Raw genomic sequence first — 24,832 nt, forward strand, 5'->3', positions numbered from 1 at the left:
GGGAGTTATTTCCACTCTGTATAAGGACCTAATGCACACGTTCCTGCTAGATTTCCCTATAAAGGCGAGAGCTAAGTGGGAGAGAGAAGTGGGGCCGATGGAAAATGAAACCTGGGAATCGGTGATGGAGTGGGTTCCGCGACTATCCTTGAGTGAACCATATAGACTCTCGCAGCTATATATTCTGCATAGAGTATATAAATCTCCGGAAGTCCTATACAAAGCGGGATTGCGTGCCAATTCTGAGTGCCCGAGGTGTGCGAGTGAGAATGCAGGAATATATCACATGATGTGGACGTGTCCTAGGCTGGCTGCTTTTTGGGTGGTGGTCATGAGCCGGGTTGAAGTAGCGTATAAGTGTAGAGTTCTTAGAGACCCGATAGTATGCGTGCTGGGATATGTGGAAGAAATTGGAGTTGACAATACTTGGAAGATTGCAATCGCTAGGCTACTCTACATGGCAAGGAAAGTGATAGCACGAAATTGGATTAATGTGGAACCACCTACGAGAAGGGAATTTCTCCAATATGTTCAAAATGGTTTAAAATTGGAAAAGGGGGTGTACAAAAAAAGGGGGAAAATAGATATGTATAATAAGATGTGGTCTCCTTGGCTTGAATTGGATTGAGGAGTATAGACGTCGAGTTTCTTAAGATCTGGATAAGGATAAATTGCACGAGGCAGAGAAGGCCTCAGTGGGGTGAAGATTGGGATTGAGCTGTTTTAGGGGGGAGGGGGGTAGTTGGGGTAATGTTGGGGTTTATTAAATAAGAAAATGTGTATGTGATATATTGCAATGTAAATGGCATTCTGATGTTCTTCTTTATATTGTTAATAAAAATCTATTTAAATCAAAAAAGAAATTATTAATTTAGAAAAAATAACTTTTGCATTTTTAACTTTAGCCTATAAGGAGATGTCACAGCTCACCTCCTCCCACTCCCTTCATAATGACCCTTGCACACCCTCATTAGATGCTTCACGTCCTGGTCTGCTCATTGATGCTAATCTACATATATTGTTTGATGAAACAACAAAAAATTAAATTCTAAAGTAGTCCCAGCGGCCAGAATAAAAATGGCAAGATTTATATTTTTTATATTTTTAAAACAGGTTGTGATATGAAAAACAAAAGAACGTGTAAAAATGTAAAAAAAAAACAAAAAAAAAAACAAACAAACACAAAAACCCCCTGATTTAAATTTTTTTTTCTGATGATGGCTTCTCTGTAAGTGATCTGGAGGATCCTGTCCTGCACTAAAGACCGCCACTGATATGAGCAGATACTGTGTAATGCCCAGTTTTTCCTGTGGGGGCGCTGCAGGGAAAAAAGAATACTTACTGTCAGGTTTTCCCCACAGATTACAGCTGAGGTCCCAGAAGGGGGAACACTTTGTGATCAGACTTTGCAGTTCAGATAACCACATTGAAAAACAGGCCACAGTCTGAGCCGATCCTAGCCAGAAATTGACTAGTGCTTGCCAGTAGGGTTGAGCGAAACGGGTCGAACATTTTCAAAAGTCGCCGACTTTTGGCTAAGTCGGGGTTTCATGAAACCCGATCCGACCCCTGTGCGGGGTCGGCCATGCGGTACGCGACTTTCGCGCCAAAGTCGCGTTTCAATGACGCGAAAAGCGCCATTTCTCAGCCAATGAAGGTAAACGCAGAGTGTGGGCAGCGTGATGACATAGGTCCTGGTCCCCACCATCTTAGAGAAGGGCATTGCAGTGATTGGCTTGCTGTCTGCGACGTCACAGGGGCTATAAAGAGGCGTTCCCGCCGACCGCCATCTTACTGCTGCTGATCTGAGCTTAGGGAGAGGTTGCTGCCGCTTTGTCAGAAGCAGGGATAGCGTTAGGCAGGGTCCATTAACCACAAAACCGCTTGTGCTGCAGCGATTTGCACTGTCCAACACCACCTTCGGTGTGCAGGGACAGTGGAAGTTTTTTTTTTTTTTTTTTCCCCCTCAGCGCTGTAGCTCATTGGGCTGCCCTAGAAGGCTCCCTGATAGCTGCATTGCTGTGTGTACGCCGCTGTGCAAACCAACTGCTTTTTTCAAAGCACAAATCCTCTTGTTCCTTCCTTTCTGCACAGCTATCTTTTTTGTTTGTCCACACTTTTTATTTCATTTGTGCATCAGTCCACTCCTTATTGCTGCCTGCCATACCTGGCTGAGATTACTGCAGGCAGGGAGATAGTAGCTGCCTGCCATACCTGGCTGAGATTACTGCAGGCAGGGAGATAGTAATTGTAGGACATTCCCTGTTTTTTTTTTTGTTTTTTTTTTGGTGGGAGATTAAGATTGGCAATTTGGCATTTCTGCTAGAGTGCCATCCCTGTGTGTGCCATCTCTCTCACATAGTGGGCCATAGAAAGCCTTTTCATTTTTCTGTATTTTTTTTTGTGGGGTGTATAAATTCTCCCTGATAAAAATACAGTGGGAGATTAATATTGGCCTTTGGGCTTGTGTGCCAGTCCTGAGTGTGCCATCTCTCTCACAAATAGTGGGCCATAGAAAGCCTATTTTATTTTTTTTGGGGTTTTATAAATTCTCCCTGAAAAAAAGGGAGATTAATATTGGCCTCTGGGCTTGTGTGCCAGTCCTGAGCGTGCCATCTGTGCCAGCCCTGAGCGTGCCATCTCTCTCACAAATAGTGGGCCATAGAAAGCCTATTTATTTTTTTTTTTGGTTTTATAAATTCTCCCTGAAAAAAAGGGAGATTAATATTGGCCTCTGGGCTTGTGTGCCAGTCCTGAGCGTGCCATCTGTGCCAGCCCTGAGCGTGCCATCTCTCTCACAAATAGTGGGCCATAGAAAGCCTATTTAATTTTTTTTTTTGTTTTATAAATTTTCCCTGAAAAAAGGGAGATTAATATTGGCCTCTGGGCTTGTGTGCCAGTCCTGAGCGTGCCATCTGTGCCAGCCCTGAGCGTGCCATCTCTCTCACAAATAGTGGGCCATAGAAAGCCTATTTAATTTTTTTTTTTGTTTTATAAATTTTCCCTGAAAAAAGGGAGATTAATATTGGCCTCTGGGCTTGTGTGCCAGTTGTGAGCGTGCCATCTGTGCCAGTCCTGAGCGTGCCATCTCTCTCACAAATAGTGGGCCATAGAAAGCCTATTTAAATTTTTTTTTGGTTTTATAAATTCTCCCAGAAAAAAAGGGAGATTAATATTGGCCTCTGGGCTTCTGTGCCAGTCCTGAGCGTGCCATCTGTGCCAGTCCTGAGCGTCCCATCTCTCTCACAAATAGTGGGCCATAGAAAGCCTATTTTATTTTTTTTGGGGGTTTTATAAATTCTCCCTGAAAAAAAGGGAGATTAATATTGGCCTCTGGGCTTGTGTGCCAGTCCTGAGCGTGCCATCTGTGCCAGCCCTGAGCGTGCCATCTCTCTCACAAATAGTGGGCCATAGAAAGCCTATTTATTTTTTTTTTTTGTTTTATAAATTTTCCCTGAAAAAAGGGAGATTAATATTGGCCTCTGGGCTTGTGTGCCAGTTGTGAGCGTGCCATCTGTGCCAGTCCTGAGCGTGCCATCTCTCTCACAAATAGTGGGCCATAGAAAGCCTATTTAAATTTTTTTTTGGTTTTATAAATTCTACCAGAAAAAAAGGGAGATTAATATTGGCCTCTGGGCTTCTGTGCCAGTCCTGAGCGTGCCATCTGTGCCAGTCCTGAGCGTCCCATCTCTCTCACAAATAGTGGGCCATAGAAAGCCTATTTTTTTTTTTTTTTGGGTTTTAGAAATTCTCCCTGGAAAAAAAAAGGGAGATTAATATTGCCCTTTGGGCTTGTGTGCCAGTACTAAGCGTTCCATCTCTCTCTCTCTCTCTCTCAGTCAGTGGGCCATAGAACGCCTATTTTTGGTTTTATTTGTTTTCTAAATTCTCCCTGAAAAAATCATTTTATTTTATTTGGTTTCTAAATTCTTCCTGATAAAATCACATTTTTTTTATTATTTTTTTTTCTAAAGTCTCCCTGAAAAAAAAAAAAAAAAACAGTGGGAGATTAATATTGGCCTTTCTGCTTGTGTGCCAGTCTTGACTCCTGGGTGCGTCATCTCTCAGTCAGTGGGCCATAGAACGCCTATTTTTGGTTTTATTTGTTTTCTAAATTCTCCCTGAAAAAATCATTTTATTTTATTTGGTTTCTAAATTCTTCCTGATAAAATCACATTTTTTTTATTATTTTTTTTTCTAAAGTCTCCCTGAAAAAAAAAAAAAAAAACAGTGGGAGATTAATATTGGCCTTTCTGCTTGTGTGCCAGTCTTGACTCCTGGGTGCGTCATCTCTCAGTCAGTGGGCCATAGAACGCCTATTTTTGGTTTTATTTGTTTTATAAATTCTCCCAGAAAAAATCATTTTATTTTATTTGGTTTCTAAATTCTTCCTGATAAAATCATATTTTTTTTATTATTTTTTTTTCTAAAGTCTCCCTGAAAAAAAAAAAAAAAAAACAACCAAAAAAAACAGTGGGAGATTAATATTGGCCTTTCTGCTTGTGTGCCAGTCTTGACTCCCGGGTGTGCCATCTCTCTCTCTCTCTCTCTCTCTCCAATTGTGGTCCATAGAAAGCCTATATTTTTTTTCCTTGATTTGGGTTCTAAAATCTACCAGAGAAAATAACTACATCAATCATTGGTAGAAAAATATTGGCCTCTGGGTTTGTGTGCCACTCCTGACTCCTGTGTGCGTCATCTCTCAGTCAGTGGGCCATAGAACGCCTATTTTTGTTTTTATTTGTTTTATAAATTCTCCCTGAAAAAATCATTTTATTTTATTTGGTTTCTAAATTCTTCCTGATAAAATCATATTTTTTTTATTATTTTTTTTTCTAAAGTCTCCCTGAAAAAAAAAAAAAAAAAAAAAAAAACAGTGGGAGATTAATATTGGCCTTTCTGCTTGTGTGCCAGTCTTGACTCCTGGGTGTGCCATCTCTCTCTCTCTCTCTCTCTCCAATTGTGGTCCATAGAAAGCCTACATTTTTTTTCCTTGATTTGGGTTCCAAAATCTACCAGAGAAAATAACTCCATCAATCATTGGTAGAAAAATATTGGCCTCTGGGCTTGTGTGCCACTCCTGATTCCTGTGTGCGTCATCTCTCACTCAGTGGCCCATAGAAAGCATATAGTTTGTTACATTTGTTTTCTAAATTCTCCCTGCAAAAATCTTTTTTTTTTTTTTGGGGGGGTTTCTAAAGTGTTCCTGAAAAAAATAAAAATAAAAAAAAAATAATAGTGTGACATTAATATTAACATTTGTGCTTCAGTGACAGTCCTGCGTGTGGGGCATCTCTCTAATTTGCAGCCACCAAAAAAAGAGTGTGTAACATTGGGCCTGATTTTCGCTGTGGTCTCACCAACCTGTAAAGGGGTAGCTAAATCATACTGAAGTTATAGCTCACCGTGTAAGTTGTGTGACTGCAACAAATAACGTTAGTTTGGTTACGTTTTTAAAACAATGAGGAAGTCTAGTGGAAGAGGTCGTGGCCGGGGGCGTTCATTGTCAGCTGGTAATGAGGGTAGTGGTAGTGGTGGAGCATCAGGTGGTCGTGGGGGAAAAAATATTGCACCTAAGTCTGGAGCTGTGGAGCCAGGTTCGTCGTCCGGCTACACAAGGCCTCGAACGCTCCCTTTTCTGGGATTAGGAAAACCGCTTTTAAAGCCGGAGCAGCAAGAGCAAGTTTTGGCTTATCTTGCTGACTCAGCCTCTAGCTCTTTTGCCTCATCTCGTGAAACTGGTAAAAGTAAAAGCAGCGCGTCGTTAGTGGATGTTCACGGTCAGGGACAAGTCACTTCCTTGTCCTCTTCAGCAAAAACAACAACAGAGAAGAATGCAGCAGGCGACACAACGGGTTACTCCATGGAGCTCTTTACACATACCGTCCCTGGCTTAGAAAGTGAAGCAGTTAACAGTCCATGCCCATTACAAATTGAATCTGACATGGAGTGCACTGACGCACAGCCACAGCCAGACTACTATGCTGGTCCTTTGACTCAGACCACAACATTGCCCTCGCAGGGTGCTGATCAAGAATCAGACCCTGATGAGACTATGTTGCCCCATCACGAACGCTATACCACCGAACGACACGGTGACACAGACGAAGTTGCGCAGGAGGTACAAGAAGAGTTATTAGATGACCCAGTTCTTGACCCCGATTGGCAGCCATTGGGGGAACAGGGTGCAGGCGGCAGCAGTTCTGAAGCAGAGGAGGAGGAGGGGCCGCAGCAGGCATCAACATCGCCACAGGTTCCATCTGCCGGGCCCGTATCTTGCCCAAAACGCGTGGCAAAGCCAAAACCTGGTGGAGGACAGCGTGGCCATCCGGTTAAAGCTCAGTCTGCAATGCCTGAAAAGGTATCCGATGCTAGAAAGAGTGCAGTCTGGCATTTTTTTAAACAACATCCAATTGATCAGCGCAAAGTCATCTGTCAAAAATGTTCTACTTCCTTAAGCAGAGGTCAGAATCTGAAAAGTCTCAATACTAGTTGCATGCATAGACATTTAACCACCATGCATTTGAAAGCTTGGACTAACTACCAAACGTCCCTTAAGGTTGTTGCACCCTCGGCCAATGAAGCTAGTCATCAACGCAACATCCCTTCCGGCAGTGTAGGACCACCATTTAGCGCACCACCTGCTGTATCTGTGCAGGTATCTTTGCCAGGCCAAAGCAGTCAGGGTCAGGGAATCACCAGTTTCGTAGTAGGAAACACTGCATCTAGGGCACCGGCGGCAACAATACCATCTCCCACCGTCTCTCAGTCTGCCATGTCCACCGGCACCCCCGCTAGTTCCACGATCTCCAGCTCTCCAGTCCAGCTCACCCTACATGAGACTATGGTTAGAAAAAGGAAATACTTAGCCTCGCATCCGCGTACACAGGGTTTGAACGCCCACATAGCTAGACTAATCTCGTTAGAGATGATGCCCTACCGGTTAGTTGAAAGCGAAGCTTTCAAAGACCTGATGGACTACGCTGTACCACGCTACGAGCTACCCAGTCGACACTTTTTTTCCAGAAAAGCCATCCCAGCCCTCCACCAGCATGTTAAAGAGCGCATCGTCCATGCACTCAGGCAATCTGTGAGCACAAAGGTGCACCTGACAACAGATGCATGGACCAGTAGGCATGGCCAGGGACGTTACGTGTCCATCACGGCACACTGGGTAAATGTGGTGGATTCAGGGTCCACAGGGGACAGCAAGTTTGGGACAGTTCTGCCTAGCCCACGGTCTAGTAAACAGTTGTCTGTAGCCGTTCGCACCCCCTCCTCCTCCTCCTCCTCGTCCTCCTGCAGAAGCAAGAGCTCGTCCACAGACCGCAGTCGCACAAACACTCCATCCGCACCTGCCACTGTTGCACACCAGGTCTCCCATTATGGGGCAGCTACTGGCATACGTCAGCAGGCTGTATTGGCTATGAAGTGTTTGGGCGACAATAGACACACCGCGGAAGTTCTGTCCGAGTTCTTGCAGCAAGAAACGCAGTCGTGGCTGGGCACTGTAGATCTTGAGGCAGGCAAGGTAGTGAGTGATAACGGAAGGAATTTCATGGCTGCCATCTCCCTTTCCCAACTGAAACACATTCCTTGCCTGGCTCACACCTTAAACCTGGTGGTGCAGTGCTTCCTGAAAAGTTATCCGGGGTTATCCGACCTGCTCCTCAAAGTGCGTGGACTTTGCGCACATATCCGCCGTTCGCCTGTACACTCCAGCCGTATGCAGACCTATCAGCGTTCTTTGAACCTTCCCCAGCATCGCCTAATCATAGACGTTGCAACAAGGTGGAACTCAACACTGCACATGCTTCAGAGACTGTGCGAACAGAGGCGGGCTGTTATGTTTTTGTGGGAGGATACACATACACGGGCAGGCAGTAGGATGGCAGACATGGAGTTGTCAGGTGTGCAGTGGTCGAAGATTCAAGACATGTGTCAAGTCCTTCAGTGTTTTGAGGAATGCACACGGCTGGTTAGTGCAGACAACGCCATAATAAGCATGAGCATCCCCCTAATGCGTCTGCTGATGCAAAGTTTGACGCACATAAAGGATCAGGCGTCTGCACCAGAGGAAGAGGAAAGCCTTGATGACAGTCAGCGATTGTCTGGTCAGGGCAGTGTACATGACGAGGTACCGGGCGAAGAGGAGGTGGAGGATGAGGAGGATGATGGGGATGAGTATATTTTTAATGAGGAAGCTTTCCCGGGGGCACGGGAAATTGGTGGCGTGGCAAGGCCGGGTTCTGGTTTTTTGAGGGACACAAGTGACGTAGATTTGCCTGCAACTGCCCCTCAACCAAGCACAACCGCAGATTTGACAACGGGAACTTTGGCCCACATGGCGGATTATGCCTTGCGTATCCTCAAAAGGGACACACGCATTACAAAAATGATGAACGATGACGATTACTGGTTGGCCTGCCTCCTTGATCCTCGCTATAAAGGCAAATTGCAAAATATTATGCCACATGAGAACTTGGAACTAATATTAGCAACAAAACAATCAACTCTTGTTGACCGTTTGCTTCTGGCATTCCCTGCACACAGCGCCCGTGATCGTTCTCACACGAGCTCCAGGGGCCAGCAGACCAGAGGTGTTAGAGGGGCAGAAATCAGAAGTGGCGTTGGCCAGAGGGGTTTTCTGACCAGGTTGTGGAGTGATTTTTCTATGACCGCAGACAGGACAGGTACTGCAGCATCAATTCAAAGTGACAGGAGACAACATTTGTCCAGTATGGTTACAAACTATTTTTCATCCCTTATCGACGTTCTCCCTCAACCGTCATTCCCATTTGATTACTGGGCATCCAAATTAGACACCTGGCCAGAATTGGCAGAATATGCATTGCAGGAGCTTGCTTGCCCGGCAGCTAGTGTCCTATCAGAAAGAGTATTCAGTGCTGCAGGTTCAATACTAACAGAAAAAAGGACTCGTCTGGCTACCCAAAATGTAGATGATCTAACCTTCATTAAAATGAACCACAACTGGATTTCAAAATCTTTTGCCCCACCCTGCCCGGCTGACACCTAGCTTTCCTATGAAAAGGTCTTGCCTGTGGACTATTCTGAATGACTTTTCCAATCTCGTAATTTTCTTCACCTGATTGTCCAGCATACGACATGTTTCCACCTCACGAAATGGCCAAACTCCCCACACGGGGCCGTGCTATCGCCACTTTGCGCTTGGACCCTTGAGAGTGCTGTTTGTCTGAAGAGGTGGGTGTGGCCGCTTTTGGTCGACGGCACTGCCACTGGGTCCCTCATAGTACAATAAAGTGTCTCTGGCGGTGGTGGTGCGCACCCAACGTCAGACACACCGTTGTAATATGAGGGGCCCTGTGCCTGTAACGCCGGCCACAAGACAGTTCCCCCCCCCAGCTCAAACAGTGCTCTACCACTAGCAAAATTATCTCTCACAGCTTCACCAATGTGTAGTCTAGGCGCTGACATCCTTCAATGCCTGGCACTGACAATACCATTGTTTTGACATTTTTGTTATGTTAGGCCTTCGAAGCCTGTCTGCGGTCCCTTCTTTCTACAACTACTACACTGACCAGGCCACTGCTGGCCGTGTTACCCTGGAACCAATTTAAAAGTGCCTACAGTCAGCCCAATTTTGTTATGTTAGGCCTTCGAAGACTGTCTGCCGTCACTCCTTCCACTAGACTTCCACTGACCATACACTGCTGCCCATGTACCCCTGGAACCAATTTAAAGTGCCTACAGCCAGCCCAATTTTGTTATGTTAGGCCTTGGAAGCCTGTCTGCGGTCACTCCTTCCACTAGACTTCCACTGACCACACCACTGCTGCCCGTGTACCCCTGGAACCAATTTAAAAGTGCCTACAGCCAGCCCAAGTTTGTTATGTTAGGCCTTGGAAGCCTGTCTGCGGTCACTCCTTCCACTAGGCCTCCACTGACCACACCACTGCTGTCCGTGTACCCCTGGAACCAATTTAAAATTGCCTACAGCCATGTGTTATTATTTTAGGCCTTCGATGCCTGTCTGCGGTCACTCCTTCCACTAGGCCTCCACTGACCACACCACTGCTGTCCGTGTACCCCTGGAACCAATTTAAAATTGCCTACAGCCAGCCCAATTTTTTTATTTTAGGCCTTCGATGCCTGTCTGCGGTCCATTCTTTCAACTACTACTACACTGACCAGGTCACTGCTGCCCGTGTACCCCTGGAACCAATTTAAAATTGCCTACAGCCATGTGTTATTATTTTAGGCCTTCGATGCCTGTCTGCGGTCACTCCTTCCACTAGGCCTCCACTGACCACACCACTGCTGCCCGTGTACCCCTGGAACCAATTTAAAATTGCCTACAGCCAGCCCAATTTTTTTATTTTAGGCCTTCGATGCCTGTCTGCGGTCCATTCTTTCAACTACTACTACACTGACCAGGTCACTGCTGCCCGTGTACCCCTGGAACCAATTTAAAATTGCCTACAGCCATGTGTTATTATTTTAGGCCTTCGATGCCTGTCTGCGGTCACTCCTTCCACTAGGCCTCCACTGACCACACCACTGCTGTCCGTGTACCCCTGGAACCAATTTAAAATTGCCTACAGCCATGTGTTATTATTTTAGGCCTTCGATGCCTGTCTGCGGTCCATTCTTTCAACTACTACTACACTGACCAGGGCACTGCTGGCCGTGTTACCCTGGAACCAATTTAAAAGTGCCTACAGTCAGCCCAATTTTGTTATGTTAGGCCTTGGAAGCCTGTCTGCGGTCACTCCTTCCACTAGGCCTCCACTGACCACACCACTGCTGTCCGTGTACCCCTGGAACCAATTTAAAATTGCCTACAGCCATGTGTTATTATTTTAGGCCTTCGATGCCTGTCTGCGGTCCATTCTTTCAACTACTACTACACTGACCAGGGCACTGCTGGCCGTGTTACCCTGGAACCAATTTAAAAGTGCCTACAGTCAGCCCAATTTTGTTATGTTAGGCCTTGGAAGCCTGTCTGCGGTCACTCCTTCCACTAGGCCTCCACTGACCACACCACTGCTGTCCGTGTACCCCTGGAACCAATTTAAAATTGCCTACAGCCATGTGTTATTATTTTAGGCCTTCGATGCCTGTCTGCGGTCACTCCTTCCACTAGGCCTCCACTGACCACACCACTGCTGTCCGTGTACCCCTGGAACCAATTTAAAATTGCCTACAGCCATGTGTTTTTATTTTAGGCCTTCGATGCATGTCTGCGGTCCATTCTTTCAACTACTACTACACTGACCAGGGCACTGCTGGCCGTGTTACCCTGGAACCAATTTAAAAGTGCCTACAGTCAGCCCAATTTTGTTATGTTAGGCCTTCGAAGACTGTCTGCCGTCACTCCTTCCACTAGACTTCCACTGACCATACACTGCTGCCCATGTACCCCTGGAACCAATTTAAAGTGCCTACAGCCAGCCCAATTTTGTTATGTTAGGCCTTCGAAGCCTGTCTGCGGTCACTCCTTCCACTAGACTTCCACTGACCAGACCACTGCTGCCCGTGTACCCCTGGAACCAATTTAAAAGTGCCTACAGCCAGCCCAAGTTTGTTATGTTAGGCCTTGGAAGCCTGTCTGCGGTCACTCCTTCCACTAGGCCTCCACTGACCACACCACTGCTGTCCGTGTACCCCTGGAACCAATTTAAAATTGCCTACAGCCATGTGTTATTATTTTAGGCCTTCGATGCCTGTCTGCGGTCACTCCTTCCACTAGGCCTCCACTGACCACACCACTGCTGTCCGTGTACCCCTGGAACCAATTTAAAATTGCCTACAGCCATGTGTTATTATTTTAGGCCTTCGATGCCTGTCTGCGGTCACTCCTTCCACTAGGCCTCCACTGAGCACACCACTGCTGTCCGTGTACCCCTGGAACCAATTTAAAATTGCCTACAGCCAGCCCAATTTTTTTATTTTAGGCCTTCGATGCCTGTCTGCGGTCCATTCTTTCAACTACTACTACACTGACCAGGTCACTGCTGCCCGTGTACCCCTGGAACCAATTTAAAATTGCCTACAGCCATGTGTTATTATTTTAGGCCTTCGATGCCTGTCTGCGGTCACTCCTTCCACTAGGCCTCCACTGACCACACCACTGCTGTCCGTGTACCCCTGGAACCAATTTAAAATTGCCTACAGCCATGTGTTATTATTTTAGGCCTTCGATGCCTGTCTGCGGTCACTCCTTCCACTAGGCCTCCACTGACCACACCACTGCTGCCCGTGTACCCCTGGAACCAATTTAAAATTGCCTACAGCCAGCCCAATTTTTTTATTTTAGGCCTTCGATGCCTGTCTGCGGTCCATTCTTTCAACTACTACTACACTGACCAGGTCACTGCTGCCCGTGTACCCCTGGAACCAATTTAAAATTGCCTACAGCCATGTGTTATTATTTTAGGCCTTCGATGCCTGTCTGCGGTCACTCCTTCCACTAGGCCTCCACTGACCACACCACTGCTGTCCGTGTACCCCTGGAACCAATTTAAAATTGCCTACAGCCATGTGTTTTTATTTTAGGCCTTCGATGCCTGTCTGCGGTCCATTCTTTCAACTACTACTACACTGACCAGGGCACTGCTGGCCGTGTACCCCTGGAACCAACATCAGAAAATATAAAAATAAGTATTTTGCTTATAAAAAAGAAAATACTGGTGAGATATCAAATGCAGACATTTTAACATTAAAAACAAACACACAACTAAAATCTGGTACAGTACTAAAAATGGCCACCAGCTACAATTACTTTCTCCTGCAAGTAGTTAACTGAAAGTTTTTTTAAATTGAAAACACACATATGGCATCCACCGAGTGTTGTCCTGTCGCGTCTTCTTTATATTATTGCCGAGAAGATGCAAAATAATGAAAATAATAAAATCATTAATTACCAAAATAATAGAGAAAGTCAACACCACATTGCAAATAAACATTCATTCCAAATAAAGAAGCAGGGCGCGTCCGAGGGTGAGTATATACCTAATAAGAATCTAATCACCCTCGGACGCGCAATGCTTATTTCCAACAGCCTTCCTTCCTAAGAATCAGCCCTTCCGTCGTGTAGAGAGACGTTGTGTTACACTCCAAGGTGTTCCCCAGGTTGCCTTTCCTGAGCTTCGATCTTCCGGCTCTCGTTTAGTAGTTCTTGGAAACTACACTGCATTAGGCCTTCAAATTGGGTATGGGGTGTAGAGAGAGGGTGTGTTACACTCCAAGGTGTTCCCCAGGTTGCCTTTCCTGAGCTTCGATATTCCGGCTCTCGTTTAGTAGTTGTTGGAAACTACACTGCATTAGGCCTTCAAATTGGGTATGGGGTGTAGAGAGAGGGTGTGTTACACTCCAAGGTGTTCCCCAGGTTGCCTTTCCTGAGCTTCGAAATTCCGGCTCTCGTTTAGTAGTTGTTGGAAACTACACTGCATTAGGCCTACAAATTTGGTATGGGGGAAACATTGGCGCATCTGCGGTCCCTCCTTCCTCTAGGCCTCCACTGACCTGTCTACTGCTGCCCGTGTTCCCCTGGAACCAATTTTAAATTGCCTACAGGCAGCCCAATTTATTATGTTAGGGCTTCGAAGCCTGTCTGCGGTCCCTCCTTCCACTAGGCCTCCACTGACCTGTCTACTGCTGCCCGTGTACCCCTTGAACCAACATCATAAAATAAAAAAAAAAGGATTTTGCTTATAAAAAAGAAAATACTGGTGAGATATCAAATGCAGACATTTTGACATTAAAAACAAACAAACAGCTAAAATCTGGTACAGTACTAAAAATGGCCACCAGCTACAATTACTTTCTCCTGCAAGTAGTTAACTGAAAGGTTTTTTAAATTGAAAACACACATATGGCATCCACCGAGTGTTGTCCTGTCGCGTCTTCTTTATATTATTGCCGAGAAGATGCAAAATAATGAAAATAATAAAATCATTAATTACCAAAATAATAGAGAAAGTCAACACCACATTGCAAATAAACATTCATTCCAAATAAAGAAGCAGGGCGCGTCCGAGGGTGAGTATATACCTAATAAGAATCTAATCACCCTCAGACGCGCAATGCTTATTTCCAACAGCCTTCCTTCCTAAGAATCATCCCTTCCGTGGTGTAGAGAGACGTTGTGTTACACTCCAAGGTGTTCCCCAGGTTGCCTTTCCTGAGCTTCGATCTACCGGCTCTCGTTTAGTAGTTGTTGGATACTACGCTGCATTAGGCCTTCAAATTGGGTATGGGGTGTAGAGAGATGGTGTGTTCCACTCCAAGGTGTTCCCCAGGTTGCCTTTCCTGAGCTTCGATCTTCCGGCTCTCGTTTAGTAGTTCTTGGAAACTACACTGCATTAGGCCTTCAAATTGGGTATGGGGTGTAGAGAGAGGGTGTGTTACACTCCAAGGTGTTCCCCAGGTTGCCTTTCCTGAGCTTCGATATTCCGGCTCTCGTTTAGTAGTTATCGGAAACTACGCTGCATTAGGCCTACAAATTGGGTATGGGGTGTAGAGAGAGGGTGTGTTACACTCCAAGGTGTTCCCCAGGTTGCCTTTCCTGAGCTTCGATATTCCGGCTCTCGTTTAGTAGTTGTCGGAAACTACGCTGCATTAGGCCTACAAATTGGGTATGGGGTGTAGAGAGAGGGTTTGTTACACTCCAAGGTGTTCCCCAGGTTGCCTTTCCTGAGCTTCAATCTTCCGGCTCTCGTTTAGTAGTTGTTGGAAACTACGCTGCATTAGGCCTTCAAATTGGGTATGGGGTGTAGCGAGAGGGTGTGTTACACTCCAAGGTGTTCCCCAGGTTGCCTTTCCTGAGCTTCGATCTTCCGGCTCTCGTTTAGTAGTTCTTGGAAACTACACTGCATTAGACCTTCAAATTGGGTATGGGGTGTAGAGAGAGGGTGTGTTACACTCTAAGGTGTTCCCCAGGTTTCCTTGCCATTGCTTCGGTCTTCCGACTCTCGTTTAGTAGTTGTAGAAAAGTACACTGCATTAGGCCATACAAAATGGGTATGGGGTGGAGAGAGATGGTGTGTTACACTCCAAGGTGTTCCCCAGGTTGCCTTTCCTGAGCTTCTATCTTCAGGCTCTCATTAAATTGTGGTTAAATGGAACAACTGCATTTGGCGTACTAGTTGGTTTGGGGCCTACTATCGGTGTCTGCCACTCCTTGCTGTTCTCCTCCACTGAACAAAGCTGTGCCGCCTGTTTACTACGGTTGCCAATTTTGAACTGCATTTCGACTACTTACTGATTTGGCCCTACTCTCTGTGTCAGCCTCTCATTCCAGTTGTCCTCCACTGCAATGCCCCCTGGTTATTCCTGTGTTACCAATTTTGAACTGCATTTAGCCCACTTTCTTCTTTGGGCCTATATCTGTGTTTCCACTTCATCGTGCCCATTGCCCAGCCAGTGATACATGAGTCTGCTGGTACATTGACCCATAACGCAACATTCCCCGTGCACGCTACACAACAACATTGTGACCCTGCTGAAAGTCAGGTTGCTCTTCCCGCATACCATACCACCTTACACGGGGACAAAGAGGAAGGTGCAGATGAAAGTGCAGGTTCCTTCATCAGGTGGGGGGAGGAATACTAGTTGGCGACGTCACTGGCACAGGGCCTCTCATAGTACGCAAAAGTGTTGCTGCCGGTGGGAGGCGCCCCCGCCGTGCAAACACACCGCTGTACTTTGAGGGGCCCTGTGCCAGTGCCAATGCCAACGAGTGGGCCCCCCCTGCTTGCTCAGGTTCACAGCACTTGCAAAGTTGAAATACTTACCTCTCCCTGCTCCACTGCCGTGACGTGGTCCAGATTTCCTGGGCCCACTAATTACTTGAACCAGCCCTACCCCCCACAACTTTAGCCAAATGACCCCCAATTTCAAATGCCTTCCAATTATTATAAGGTAAATTACGCTTGACAAGCTTCATTAAGAAGAATGGATGGTTTTGACATTAAAATGGGCACTCTAGGTGTTTTCCTGGCCCCCACTCACTGCCGACTATGCTGCCCCATTGACTTGCATTGGGTTTCGTGTTTCGGTCGATCCCGACTTTACGTCATAATCGGCCGATTTCACTCGACCCGACTTTGGACATAGTCGGGTTTCGCAAAACCCGGCTCGACTCTAAAAAGGTCAAGGTCGCTCAACTCTACTTGCCAGCATTATGGACGGGTGCCAGAGCGGCCTTTACAGTGCAAAAATGGAGCAATGTAACCTGGCTTTAGTGGATCTGTGCACACCGCATGAGCCCTAATCCTTCAAAACTGTAGGAATTGAAAAAAAAAGTGGAAAACCCTTTTAAGGGTTTTGTCCCTTTAACCCCTTCCCGACCTTTGACGCATACGCTGCGTCATGAAAGTCGGTGCCATTCCGACCCATGACGCAGCATATGCGTCATGGAAAGATCGCGTCCCTGCAGATCGGGTGAAAGGGTTAACTCCCATTTCACCCGATCTGCAGGGACAGGGGGAGTGGTAGTTTAGCCCAGGGGGGGTGACTTCACCCCCTCGTGGCTACGATCGCTCTGATTGGCTGTTGAAAGTGAAACTGCCAATCAGAGCGATTTGTAATATTTCACCTAAAAAAATGGTGAAATATTACAATCCAGCCATGGCCGATGCTGCAATATCATCGGCCATGGCTGGACACACTAATGTGCACCCACCCCACCCCTCCGATCGCCCCCCCAGCCCCCCGATCTGTGGTCCGCTCCCCTCCGTCCTGTGCTCCGCTCCCCCGTCCTCCTGTCCGCTCCCCCCGTGCTCCAATCACACCCCCCGTGCTCCAATCAAACCCCCCCGCACTCCGATCCCCCCCCGCACAGCGATCCCCCCCCCGCACAGCGATTTTCCCCCCCCCCGTGCTCCGATCCACCCGCCCGCACAGCGATCCACCCGCCCGCACAGCGATCCCCCACTCCGTGCTCCAATCCACCCCCCCCGTGTTCCGATCCACCCCCCCGTGCTCCGACGCCCCCACCCCCCGTGCCCTGATCTCCCCCCCCCCTTATACTTAACTGGCCTCCCGGGGACCGTCCGTCTTCTTTCCTGGGCGCCGCCATCTTCCAAAATGGCGGGCGCATGTGCAGTGCGCCCGCCGAATCTGCCGGCCGGCAGATTCGTTCCAGAGTGAATTTTGATCACTGAGATAGGTTATATCTCAGTGATCAAAAAAAAAAAAAAGTAAATGACCCTTTGTCACCCCCATAGGTAGGGACAATAAAAAAAATAAAAAATTTTTTTCCCACTAAGGTTGGGGTAAGAAGTAGGGTTAGGGGTAGGGGTAGGGTTAGGGTTAGGGGTAGGGTTAGGGGTAGGGTTAGGGGTAGGGTTTCGGTATGTGCACACGTATTCTGGTCCTCTGCGGATTTTTCCGCAGAGGATTTGATAAATCCGCAGTGCTAAACCGCTGCGGATTTATGGCGGATTTACCATGTTTTTTCTGCGCATTTCAATGCGGTTTTACAACAGCGATTTTCTATTTGAGCAGTTGGAAAACCGCTGCGGAATCCGCAGAAAGAAGTGACATGCTGCAGAATGTAAACCGCTGCGTTTCCGTGCAGTTTTTCTGCAGCATGTGTACAGCGATTTTTGTTTTCCATAGGTTTGCATTGAACTGTAAACTCATGGGAAACTGCTGCGGATCCGCAGCGTTTTCCGCAGCGTGTGCACATACCTTTAGAATTAGGCTATGTGCACACGGTGCGGATTGGCCGCTGCGGATCCGCAGCAGAGTTCCATCAGGTTTACAGTACCATGTAAACATATGAAAAACCAAATCCGCTGTGCCCATGGTGCGGAAAATACCACGCGGGAACGCTGCGTTGTATTTTCCGCAGCATGTCAATTCTTTGTGCGGATTCCGCAGCGTTTTACACCTGTTCCTCAATAGGAATCCGCAGGTGAAATCCGGACAAAAAACACTGGAAATCCGCGGTAAATCCGCAGGTAAAACGCAGTGCCTTTTACCCGCGGATTTTTCAAAAATGGTGCTGAAAAATCTCATTTCAAATCCGCAACGTTGGCACATAGCCTTAGGGCTAGGGTTGGGTTGGAATTAGGGTTGTGGTTAGGGTTAGGGGTGTGTTGGGGTTACAGGTGTGTTGAGGTTAGGGTTGTGATTAGGGTTACGGCTACAGTTGGGATAAGGGTTAGGGGTGTGTTGGGGTTAGAATTGAGGGGTTTCCACTGTTTAGGCACATCAGGGGGTCTCCAAACGCAACATGGCGCCACCATTGATTCCAGCCAATCTTGTATTCAAAAAGTCAAATGGTGCTCCCTCAATTCCGAGCCCCGACGTGTACCCAAACAGTGGTTTACCCCCACATATGGGGTACCAGCATACTCAGGACAAACTGCGCAACAATTACTGGGGTCCAATTTCTCCTGTTACCCTTGTGAAAATAAAGAAATGCTTGCTAAAACATCATTTTTGAGGAAAGAAAAATGATTTTTTATTTTCACGGCTCTGCGTTGTAAACGTCTGTGAAGCACTTGGGGGTTCAAAGTGCTCACCACATATCTAGATAAGTTCCTTGGGGGGTCTAGTTTCTAAAATGGGGTCACTTGTGGGGGGTTTCTACTGTTTAGGCACACCAGGGGCTCTGCAAACGCAATGTGACGCCCGCAGACCATTCCATCAAAGTCTGCATTTCAAAAGTCACTACTTCCCTTCTGAGCCCCGACATGTGCCCAAACAGTGGTTTACCCCCACATATGGGGTATCAGCGTACTCAGGAGAAACTGGACAACAACTTTTGGGATCCAATTTCTCCTGTTACCCTTGGGAAAATAAAAAATTCTGGGCTAAATAATTATTTTTGAGGAAAGAAAACGTATTTATTATTTTCACGGCTCTGCATTATAAACTTCTATGAAGCACTTGGGGGTTCAAAGTGCTCACCACACATCTAGATAAGTTCCTTTTGGGGTCTAGTTTCCAAAATGGGGTCACTTGGGGGTTTCTACTGTTAAGCCACATCAGGGGCTCTGCAAACGCAACGTGACGCCCACAGAGCATTCCATCAAAGTCTGCATTTCAAAATGTCACTACTTCACTTCCGAGCCCCGGCATGTGCCCAAACAGTGGTTTACCCCCACATATGGGGTATCATCGTACTCAGGAGAAACTGGACAACAACTTTTGGGGTCAAATTTCTCCTGTTACCCTTTGTAAAATAAAAAATTGCAGGCTAAAAGATCATTTTTGAGAAAATAATTTTTTTATTTTCATGGCTCTGCGTTATAAACTTCTGTGAAGCACTTGGGGGTTCAAAGTCCTCACCACACATCTAGATTAGTTCCTTTGGGGGTCTAGTTTCCAAAATGGGGTCATTTCTGGGGGATCTCCAATGTTTAGGCACACAGGGGCTCTCCAAACATGACATGGTGTCCGCTAATGATTGGAGCTAATTTTCCATTTAAAAAGCCAAATGGCGTGCCATCCCTTCCGAGCCCTGCCGTGCGCCCAAACAGTGGTTTACCCCCACATATGGGGTATCAGCGTACTCAGGACAAACTGGACAACAATATTTGGGGTCCAATTTCTCCTATTATCCTTGGCAAAATAGGAAATTCCAGGCTAAAAAATCATTTTTGAGGAAAGAAAAATTATTTTCATGGCTCTGCGTTATAAACTTCTGTGAAGCACCTGGGGGTTTAAAGTGCTCAATATGCATCTAGATAAGTTCCTCGGGGGGTCTAGTTTCCAAAATGGGGTAACTTGTGGGGGAGTGCCAATGTTTAGGCACACAGGAGCTCTCCAAACGCGACATGGTGTCCGCTAACGATGGAAATAATTTTTCATTCAAAAAGTCAAATGGCGCTCCTTCCCTTCCGAGCCTTACCATGTGCCCAAACAGTGGTTTACCCCCACATATGAGGTATCGGCGTACTCAGAAGAAATTGCCCAACACATTTTAGGATCCATTTTATCCTGTTGCCCATGTGAAAATGAAAAAATTGAGGCTAAAAGAATTTTTTTGTGAAAAAAAAAGTACTTTTTCATTTTTACGGATCAATTTGTGAAGCACCTGGGGGTTCAAAGTGCTCACTATGCATCTAGATAAGTTCCTTGGGGCGTCTAGTTTCCAAAATGGGGTCACTTGTGGGGGAGCTCCAATATTTAGGCACACGGGTGCTCTCCAAACGTGACATGGTGTCCGCTAAAGAGTGGAGCCAATTTTTGATTCAAAAAGTCAAATGGCGCTCCTTCCCTTCCAAGCCCTGCCGTGCGCCCAAACAGTGGTTTACCCCCACATATGAGGTATCAGCGTACTCAGGACAAATTGGACAACAACTTTCGTGGTTCAGTTTCTCCTTTTACCATTGGGAAAATAAAAAAATTGTTGCTAAAAGATAATTTTTGTGACTAAAAAGTTAAATGTTCATTTTTTCCTTCCATGTTGCTTCTGCTGCTGTGAAGCATCTGAAGGGTTAATAAACTTCTTGAATGTGGTTTTGAGTACCTTGAGGGGTGCAGTTTTTAGAATGGTGTCACTTTTGGGTATTTTCAGCCATATAGACCCCTCAAACTGACTTCAAATGTGAGGTGGTCCCTAAAAAAAATGGTTTTGTAAATTTCGTTGTAAAAATGAGAAATCGCTGGTCAAATTTTAACCCTTATAACTTCCTAACAAAAAAAAATTTTGTTTCCAAAATTGTGCTGATGTAAAGTAAACATGTGGGAAATGTTATTTATTAACTATTTTGTGTCACATATCTCTCTGGTTTAACAGAATAAAAATTCAAATTGTGAAAATTGCGAAATTTTCAAAATTTTCGCCAAATTTCCGTTTTTATCACAAATAAACGCAGAATTTATTGACCTAAATTTACCACTAACATGAAGCCCAATATGTCACGAAAAAACAATCTCAGAACCGCTAGGATCCGTTGAAGCGTTCCTGAGTTATTACCTCATAAAGGGACACTGGTCAGAATTTCAAAAAACGGCAAGGTCTTTAAGGTCAAAATAGGTTGGGTCATGAAGGGGTTAAAGAGCAGGGAGGTGGTAAAAAAAAGTTCTTATAAACTCAAAGGAGGTACAAAAAACCTATGGAACATCTTCTGGAAGGTTGCAGGCCGCTGGGGAAGCCCCTCTCCGGCCACCACATCCACAGATCAGCACTTACTGTAGGGGAAGGACCCTCCTGGGGATCTATAGGCAGGTCGGCATATGGCGTAGGAAGGGGAGCGGAGGCTTTCTTCTGAGTTCTGTTTTTTTCGCAGTTGTTTGAGAGAGAATGAATTGAAGCATTGGGTCCTGCGAACAGAAGAGACCAAGTTTAGTGTAAAGTATAGACAAAACTGCAAAAAAAATAAAAAAAGAGAGAGAACAGGCGTAATAGATAATATGCACCGCTAGATGGCAGCAGTGTTAAAGACTTCCAATTGTACAGACTGTCAAAGAGGCCATTTTATAATGATTTCTGCCTCCAAACAGATCTGACATCTAAGACCAAGCATGGACATGTCTAGCGCTGCGCCCACACGGGGCCTAAAGCACGCAGAGCTTTCACAATACAGCTATAGCGGAAGCACAAGACGTCCTAGCTAGCAGCTCAACCTCAGAGAGTCAGTGATCTGACATAGAAGAAGCAACTGATCTGGCAAAAAAATATTATTAGGCCTTATTCACATGTCAATGTATCACGAATGAATGAGGCCTAAATAAAATGCGCGAAGGAACGATCGGAGAGCGCTCGCACCGTGTTCGGCATAATGCTTCTCAAGCCGCTGATCCAACATCTTGCAAATTCCGTCTCCAAAGTTTTGCAGGATTTTCGCTTCCTTCCCGTTCTGGAGGGGCAGAGGATACTTCTTCAGGGAGCTGATGGCCTAGGAAGACAGGAGGACGTCATAAGGCAGAGGTCACAGTCACGACGTCAAGGAAAATTGGCGAAATATGTCGACAAAACCTCCCCCTCCCAAAAAAAGGACACAAAAGAACAAAGTGACGTCTATAAAGATGTAACAATGTTCTCTCTGTGTTTGCGTGGGTTTCCTCCGGGTTCTCCGGTTTCCTCCCACACTCCAAAGACATACTGATAGGGAATTTAGATCGGGGACAGTGATTATAATGTGTGCAAACTCTAAAGCGCTGCGGAATATGTTAGCGCTATAAAATAATAAAGATTATTATTAAGATTATTAACAAGCAGTTTTCCATGTCCGGAGTCGTTTCTGCATTGCAGACGTTGCATGAAAACTGCAGGTTCAGATGTGACATAAATGTGAACGAAGCGTTATTTTTTTCTGCACTTTTTCTCCATAAAATTACGTTCACGTTTTGTTTTCGGAGCTGATTTTTCCGCAGTCGTTAGATGTGGATTTTGCTGCAGATTTCACCCTTTTTGTAGCAAAAGGTGAAATCTGTGCTGAAAGAGAGCTTCTTCTTTAACAAAAATTGCAAAAACGAACAAACAAACAAAAAAAACTAAAAAAAAAAACAATTGTGCACTGACCAATCTCACTGTTATTCTCGCGACTGCGTGACTATTTCAGTTTTGTGTGCGGTTAGTTGCAGATTTCTTTGGGCACAATAGCATATGTTTAATATTTTTTTTTTTGGGGGGGGACTTTTACGAAATAAAAACTGTTTCCTTTTTTCCCCCCCCAACACGAAAAAGAAAAAGAGAAAACCTGTTTTTCAAAACTGCACATTTTCCCCCCTTTGTAGTAAACACGGCCATGGAGCCATACAACGTGAATATGCCCTTAGGCTAAGTTCACACGCAGCTTTTTTTTGCAATTTTCTACCGCTTCAGGTTTTGAAAAGTGATTGGTGGGGAAAAAAAATAAAAAGGGGATCCTGAAGGAAACTGCTCCGAACTAGACGCCGCACAATTAAAAAGTTTGCAAAAAAAAAGACGCATCAGGTAAAAAAAAAAATCATCCAAAATTGTTTCAGGAAAAACTCTTCCAAATAAAGAGGTTTCCGCACAGAAAAAAACAAAACCTTCTGGTCATTTCTGACACAATGTGAACACAGCCTTACACTACTCTATATGGTTTCTTGTAAATAATATTAATAAAAAATAAATAACATCAAGATTGTGACAAAAAGACAGTTTTGTACATCGGCGTTTACCCTTTGTCAGGTTTCTTCCTCTTCCTGGCCATTGCAGTCGCATGACACTAGTAATAGCGGTACCTGCCCCCTTTTTCTGTAGCGCTGTGGGGCTCAAGGTTAATTTTCCCACAGTATTTTAATCCATCTGTCATGAGAAACCCCAATTCACCGATTTTCCTATTGCTATAACCTGTGCCCAATTGGCTGAGCAGCCTCCTAATCCGGCAGGAGATGCTGGGGAGTATTCACACCAGGCGGGCGCCGGCTGAATGGAGCTGGCAGAAATCCTCCGGAAGGTCTGCAATAAATCTGCTGCACGGTGAAACAGGAGAGTAATACCTGAGTGCACTGTGTAGAAAAATCTACCAAAACCAAGCGCAAGAAAACCTACTTTACTGGGTATTATGCTAATCTGATATTGATTCATGGACATAAATAGATTATTCACTAGAGAGCACTTTTATACTTGCTCTATCCGAGAAACAAAACTGGACAGCACGCTGACCAGTATATTGGATGAGATTCATCCATTCAAGTTTATGGGTGAGCAAAGAAAAATTAAAAAATTGGATCCGGTTTTTATGGATATGTTGTCATTATTAACCTAGGATACTGTATTTGGTCAATTAACAAGTAAAGTGCTGATGCATAAATATGGGACACACTGATGATTATCGGGTGACTTTTCATCCGCGAGCCTTAGACATACAATGGTTGTCATGCAATCTAGTTGTAAAGGGTTAATCCCTCTGGACACACATGGTTTTACCTTTTGGTACACGAATTGTGTTTTCAGCCCTTTCTCCGCAGCTGAGTCTCTCCACTCGGTCAGCCATTTCAGAAACAAAGGGTTTGGGCACGGAGGCAAGGGCCGCTTACGTCCAAACGTCACCGGACCAGGCATCTTCTTCTTCTGTCGCTAGTATCAGCTGGATATCTCATCTACCATATTTTCTGACAAGAGTTTGATATGTTATATTATTCAGTAAAGGTACCAATAGGCTATGTATCCATATGTTATATTATTCAGTAAAGATACCAAAAGGCTACGTATCCATATGTTATATTATTCAGTAAAGGTACCTAAAGGCTACATATCCATATGTTATATTATTCAGTAAAGGTACCTAAAGGCTATGTATCCATGTTATATTATTCAGTAGAGGTACCTAAAGGCTATGTATCCATGTTATATTATTCAGTAGAGGTACCTAAAGGCTATGTATCCATGTTATATTATTCAGTAAAGGTACCTAAAGGCTACATATCCATATGTTATGTTATATTATTCAGTAAAGGTATCAAAAGGCTACATATCCATATGTTATATTATTCAGTAAAGGTACCTAAAGGCTATGTATCCATGTTATATTATTCAGTAGAGGTACCTAAAGGCTATGTATCCATGTTATATTATTCAGTAAAGGTACCCAAAGGCTATGTATCCATATGTTATATTATTCAGTAGAGGTACCTAAAGGCTATGTATCCATGTTATATTATTCAGTAGAGGTACCTAAAGGCTATGTATCCATGTTATATTATTCAGTAAAGATACAAAAAGGCTATGTATCCATATGTTATATTATTCAGTAAAGGTACCAAAGGTCTATGTGTCCATATTTTATATTATTCAGTAAAGGTACTTAATGCTATGTGTTCACATGTCATATTATTCAGTAAAGATACCAAAAGGCTACATATCCCTATGTTATATTATTCAGTAAAGGTACCTAAAGGCTATGTATACATAAAATCA

The 24,832-nt window shown here is 45.2% G+C and overlaps 1 protein-coding gene across 4 annotated transcripts in view; it reads right to left on the bottom strand.

Annotated features, from left to right (window-relative positions):
* MUS81 (MUS81 structure-specific endonuclease subunit) overlaps positions 1-24,832 on the bottom strand; it is a 97,825-nt gene that overhangs the window by 22,972 nt on the left and 50,021 nt on the right. For all 4 annotated transcript variants that reach the window (XM_069740560.1, XM_069740561.1, XM_069740562.1 and 1 more), the window contains 3 exons: positions 23,843-24,027; positions 21,710-21,839; positions 21,134-21,264 (listed from right to left, as the gene is read on the bottom strand). In XM_069740560.1, coding sequence (XP_069596661.1) covers positions 21,134-21,264; positions 21,710-21,839; positions 23,843-23,977 — 396 coding nt within the window. In that variant the 5' untranslated portion in view covers positions 23,978-24,027. The remainder of the gene's footprint in view (positions 1-21,133; positions 21,265-21,709; positions 21,840-23,842; positions 24,028-24,832) is intronic.

The sequence above is a fragment of the Ranitomeya imitator genome, chromosome 9, assembly GCF_032444005.1.
Source record: "Ranitomeya imitator isolate aRanImi1 chromosome 9, aRanImi1.pri, whole genome shotgun sequence".
Taxonomy (NCBI): Eukaryota; Metazoa; Chordata; class Amphibia; order Anura; family Dendrobatidae; genus Ranitomeya; species Ranitomeya imitator.